This window comes from Chaetomium globosum, genomic scaffold, assembly GCF_000143365.1.
Source record: "Chaetomium globosum CBS 148.51 scaffold_4 genomic scaffold, whole genome shotgun sequence".
Taxonomy (NCBI): domain Eukaryota; kingdom Fungi; phylum Ascomycota; class Sordariomycetes; order Sordariales; family Chaetomiaceae; genus Chaetomium; species Chaetomium globosum.
In genome coordinates this window covers 3,461,486-3,467,457 of record NT_165979.1, presented here as the reverse complement: position 1 = coordinate 3,467,457, position 5,972 = coordinate 3,461,486, and the positions used below count along the sequence as shown (strand labels likewise).

At 55.0% G+C, this 5,972-nt stretch overlaps 1 protein-coding gene across 1 annotated transcript in view; it reads left to right on the top strand.

Moving 5' to 3' along the window:
* Positions 1–3,761: 3,761 nt before the first annotated feature.
* The window catches only part of CHGG_04841 (uncharacterized protein), a gene marked incomplete at both ends in the record, with an annotated part of 2,774 nt that continues 563 nt past the window's right edge, over positions 3,762–5,972 (top strand). Inside the window, 4 exons of the mRNA XM_001224054.1 lie at positions 3,762–3,781; positions 4,013–4,246; positions 4,419–4,875; positions 5,434–5,697. Coding sequence (XP_001224055.1) covers positions 3,762–3,781; positions 4,013–4,246; positions 4,419–4,875; positions 5,434–5,697 — 975 coding nt within the window. The remainder of the gene's footprint in view (positions 3,782–4,012; positions 4,247–4,418; positions 4,876–5,433; positions 5,698–5,972) is intronic.

The window sequence follows — 5,972 nt, the reverse complement described above, 5'->3', positions numbered from 1 at the left end:
GGCGGGACCCAAGCGACAACTTGTCCTGTCGGCTCATAGCCAGGACGTCGCAATGCATGAAAAGCAAAGGGCTGCCAGAGAGGCTCGCCCCAATCTCATGGACTAAGAGATGGACGCACATACTTGCAATCTGAAACAGCACCAACCAAATCAATAAATATCACATGTCCTTCACTGGCCTATTCCTTGCAGAGACAGTACGTGGGTAGCTACCATGTTCAGTGGTTGCGCGGCCTTAGCAACCGATCTTTGCCCTCTTGTGAGACAGAGCCTGGCAAGACTGGCCCTCTGATAGTCTGGCAGTTTGGACGAACAGAAAACCGATGGGGTTCCCTTGTGCTCATCCTCACACTTGGGAATCGCACACAGTGTTTGATGTACATACACATCCATCCCCCCGCACGTGCCCTGTGAGCTTTTCGCTGCCCGATCCCAAAGGCCCCTCGTCGGTCGTCACCATCGAAATTCCCAATTCCGCGCCCGTCTGCATGATCGTCAGGGCCGGGATGGCTGCAACCCCCCAGCGAGGATCACTGCCCCACTGTCGCAACCCAAGCGACGGGAACGGATGAACCGCGGACGCCACTCGGCCCAGCCGGTTTGTGGCTTCAACTAGCATCTGCCTGAGATGCGGAGACCCTTACTAGTCGCGGCGAGATTTCCTCGTGGGAGATGGGATAAAAAAAAAAGTAAAAACGGCGTTTTATGGATCCCATGATGTTTTTTGTTCGATGCTCCTCCGCCCTCTGTTCTCTCGCTGTCTCAGAAAACAACAACTCAAATTCTCGAAAGCTCCTTGGCGTGGGGTTACGGGTCCTTCTTGGCGGATGGCATGTGGAGCCCCCGAAGATTTTCCAGAGATTCTGAGATTGCGACTGTCTCCGCCTGAGCAGCTTTTCGGTGCCACCATTGGAAGGATTTGCGGATTAGTCAACACGTCGAGATTTGCACTCTTGCTTTCCGTCAGTTCCCTTCCATGCACTTGATGCACGCTTCCATCCCGATTCGCCGGTGCTCCTCCCTCCCCAGGGGTTCGGACACGGCTGGAATGATGGGAAATCATTAGCATCATGGAATCACGACTTCCCGGTCGGGGCACCACGGGCAAATCTCGACTATCCCTTCGCCGAGGCGAAATCCTCCCTCGTCATCGCCGCATGTGACGTTCAGCCAAGCCAGAAAACCAAAGCACCCGAGAACCTCTCAGGGGAATGCCAGCGACGCGAAACTGCACGCGAGGCCGCAACTCCGAAATTCTCGGATTTGAGGATCTGGGGTTGCGTCTACATTTGCAAGACTTCCTTGCTCTTGAGCATTCGGGAAAGTCAAGAGTCGAGATGGGATTGATGCCGGCCGCGGCCTCTTTATCCACTCTCTGCCAGGTGTTGCAGCATCCTACAACAACACAAATCTGAACCGGGATAACTAACGAGCTCAAAGCTCGACATAAGGCCTTGCGAAACGGTCAGCCTGCACGACGGAAAGGGCTTGAAGAGTTCAGACTCAACAACTCGTTGGCTACGATGCGCTTGTTGTGCTTGAACTAGGCCACAGTTGCCATAAGGTAGTAAAGTTACCAATATCAAGCGGTCAACGTGTACGAAATCAAAAGTTGTGAGGAAGCACATGTCTAACCAGACGAGGGGTCAAGAGACCTCTGCGGTTACCCGCACCAAACTAGCAACACTAACCGGAGCCAGTGTGAAGAAAGGATTGACTGAATACTTCAATAAGAACAAATAGAGCCGTTCAAGAAAGCACTACCTTTAAACGACCAGTGTCGCAGTACTCATGCCCGGCAGCTTAGGTAGTCAACATTCAAGACACTTATGGCAGTCACAGCAATAGCAAGGATCATAATCTCGACTGGCCCTGAGGTTCTGACGAAACCAATAGATAATTAATAGGGAACTAGGTCCTTCATTATGTCATTCAAAGCATCCTGCTAACTAGTCAACATTGTATATGTTACAGTTACACTACCCTTACCATAGACAACCTCACGAGGCGTCTCACCTCTACGGTATTTCACATCCGGACACAGTTTGCGATTGCAATGCTCGGCCTCAGTGACTACACGAAATGCCATTGAACATTTGTGGAATGAATATATATGGTTATTCTCTAGCATCACCCCATTTGAATTCTTAATGCACAGCTACTAGTTACGCAAGATCAACCCTCGTGTAGGTAGTCGGAGCATTAGTCCACTAAACTCAGCGGCGGTGTTCCCCTCGCCTCTCTTTTTCTCCCTCTCCCGTGTATTTCGAGACTTTGGATCATTCCGTGTTCTAAAGAAGCGGTGAATGGACGTGAAAAAGAAAACTATCGGATGAAGTTGACTGGGTCCTTGTCCAAAGTCGAGTCCAAGTCGCGTCGCGTGACGCGCATCTTTAATTGAGCTTGGTGGCCCACTTTAATTATTAACTATGGCAGAAGGAACGAACTCTCCAACAAACCCAGAGGGAGTCAAACTCATCAAACTGAAACATCACAACTACGAGCTTAACTTAGATTTTATCCGAACTGCAAACTAATAGATTATCCTAACCAACCCCTTTTTTTACACAGTTTCCGGCGCGCGTTGGCTGGTCACCCAACCCATGATCAAGCACACCACCCCAAGACGCACCCTCCACCGAAGACTCCCTCCGGCCCCACACCAACAGACCCGGGCCGAAACGCCCTTCTGCATTTCACTGGGAGTGAAAACTGTCAAATTGTCATCTGTCGGGGATGCCTTCACCTGAGTCAGCCGAATGGGAACTCCCCAGGCTGCGAGCATCCTTCCTCTTCCAGGTATCTACCACCTCTGAACCCTGCACCTGCTCCCTCTCTGCCAGACTTCACAATGCTGACGGTGTTGGCAGGACGACTATAAATACCTCTCCGCAAATGACCAAGCAGCAAGTCAAGGTATGTGTTCGCTGGGCTGTTTGCCACTGGCAGCCGCGCCGTAGCTGACCTAACCCAGACCTGGCCGAGTTCTTTGATGTCAAGTTCTACCCATACAACCCGCCCGGCGCCCCTCCTGTTTTTGCTGTGACTAGCAAGAAACATGTAAGATGGCACAATTCTAGGGGAACCTCGGTACAGAATTAATCAGGTGTTGGAAAGGCCGTTGTGTGCCGCTTGGCACAAACAGATAAGGACACCCAACCTTGCGAGATCATACAACTTATCAGGGACGACGGTGTGAGTTCTAACCTCCTTTGCCGCGCACATGATGATCATATTGTCTCATTGGATTAGGATGACGCAAATTGCGCGAGCTGCTGGTCAAGTGATCCCGTGACTGAGGAACCGTTGCTCTGTATTGCCGGCACCAACTCCAACATCAAAATCTACAATGTGAAGCAGGGGAAATTAGTCAAGGTGAGTCCGCGGTCCAAAGGCCCAACACCCAAACAGAGGCAGCTAACCATGGGCAGACCCTAGTCGGTCACGGAGGCGTAAGTCGATGAGACCTCTCAAACCTGAAGATTGGGGACTCAGCCTTACCGACATAAGGCATCAACGATCTCGCAACCTCGCCAGCTGACCCGCTCATTGTCGCCTCGGCATCCGATGACACAACCATCAGGATATGGAGTCTCGCAGCATCCCAGGAGAAACAGCCCTGCGTCTGCATCCTTGGCGGTGAGAGTCACTCATACGACCTGCTCATCGTGGTACGTGTCCCGGGGAAGAGCACTCTGTACTGGCGTTTAACCGTTCCCAGGCTTTCCATGATAACGGACGCTATCTCCTGTCGACCGGACATGACCAAGTCATCAATCTGGTAAGACCATATACCGGACCACCCTCCATCAAGCCTCGAACTGACCGCCGGCAGTGGGCGCTTCCGGAATTCCCGGCCGAGCACCTGGACGTCCCTTTTGTGTTCCAATACCCGCATTTTTCCTCTTCCGAAATCCACCACAACCTCGTCGACTGGTAAGCTTGTTACTCCACCACTCCCTCCAACGGCCCTCCGATTTCACCCTTCCTGATTCTAAACCTCCCACAACAGCGTCGCCTTCCACGGCGACTTAATCCTCTCACGGGCCTGCCACGAGGACTCGATCGTGCTCTGGCAGATCGAGGGCTTCTCCTCAACGGACCCCATCCCGGGCCCACTGGACGCGCCGACACCGACCGACGTAGCTAAGCAGACGCGGTCCTACTTCACGCCGACACTCTCGCAAGACCGCCGCGCTATGTTTACGCGCCTCGCCCAGTTCCACACGCCGGACTGCGGCGTCCAGTTCTTCATGCGCTTCCGCATCTTCCACGCCCCCCGGCCGCCACCCCATTCTGGCCTTCGCCAACGACCGCTCCCGCACGTTCTTCTGGGATTTTGCTCGCTTTGGCTCATACGCCCGCTACATGGCCGACCTACGCGACGCCCAAAAGGCCGAGCAAGCCGCTGTTGCCAGTCCCCGGAGAGCGCAGAAGGCCCCCGCCGTCCAGAAACCCGCGTGGCTGATGGTCAAACGCGGGAAGAAGACGGCTGCCGCCAACGCCGCGGCTCACGCGGCCGCGGGGGGTGAAGGGGGCACACCTAGTCTGCGGTCTTTCGTGATGAGCGGTGGCGCCAGCGCAGCGGACAAGGAATCGATGGTCTCGGCGAGCCCGGACCCGGAGGGCGTTGCCACGGGGCTGGGCTACAGCAAGGAGACGCTGCAGGCTTGGGCCGAGATGTATGATTTGTCGAATCCCGTCGGCTATATCAAGGCCCATCGGACGCTGCAGATCGACGGCGGGTTTGTGGGCAGGCAGGTGGGCTGGAGCCCGGAGGGGGAGTGGTGCGTGGTGGTGGGGAATGGGAATAGGGCGCTGATTTATCAGCGCTGGGCGAAAGAGAAGGGGGTGGCTACGGCGATGGCCGTGAGTGTATGTGTGTGTTAGTTTGTGGCCTGCGCGGTTTTGAGAATAGTTTTTGGTTGTATTGTCTATTATTTCAGAGAGGTGCTTTGTGCACACATCCTACATGGTTTAATCAAAACGTGCATCGAAGGAAAACATGGGCATACCCGACCGGTCCTCGGCCTCTGAGTCGTCCTCGTCATCTGAGTCGTCCTCGTCATCTAAGTCGTCCTCGTCATCTGAGTCCAGAGTCTCGAGAAGCCGCTCGTCGTGGTCTCTTAGCCCTCCTCCAGTCGCCTTGATCTGGCGCAACAGGAGTTTCGCTTTGTCACGCTGGCCAGCCCGCGCTCTCTTGTCCTGTCTATCCTCAGCAGGCGACCGCGGGGCAGGGCGCATGTGCAGGTCCCCAGTATACAAGGCCACCATGGCTCTCAGCCTGAGCAGCTCGTGGTCTCGCGAGAAAGGTATCGTCTCCATTACCGTGTCCATGCGCTGCGAGACGTCAGTCATGCGCCGCAGGGCCTCGAGCCGGAGGTCGTTTTCCTTCTCGCGTAGTCTCAACTCCTGGCGGCTGAATCCTCGAAGGTGGTGGTCGGTTTCAGACTGCTCACCGCCCGGTTTCCCTTCTTCCAGCCCATCGAGCCCGTAGTCTATCGGCTCGTCGACGTCCATATCGCCGTCCTCTTCCTCCCAGCTGCCAGCCTGCTGCACTTTCTCCAGCCCCCTCTTGTGCGCAGCATGCGCCGCTTCCATCTCGGCACTGAAGAGTGCGACTTGGAAGTCCAGCACGCTGTTAACGCTGCCGGCATGCTGCTTGCTGTACGGGTACTGCTGGATGAGATACTCGTAGTACGCCTTGAGCCGGGCCAACCTCTCAGCCTTTGCCTCCTCATCTTCCTCCTCCCCTTCACCATCCACATCCCCCTCCCATCCACCTTTCCCCCTCACCCCCCATCACCCGCCCCCCTTCGTCACAATCATCATCATCATCCCCAACCCCACCCCATCACCTCCTTCGTCCCGTGCAACCACCCCCACTAAGCAACCGGACATGACTCACTTCCGGCCAATAAGGAGACAATGTAATTTCCCTGCTCGAAACCAGGAATGTGGGGCCGTCAACC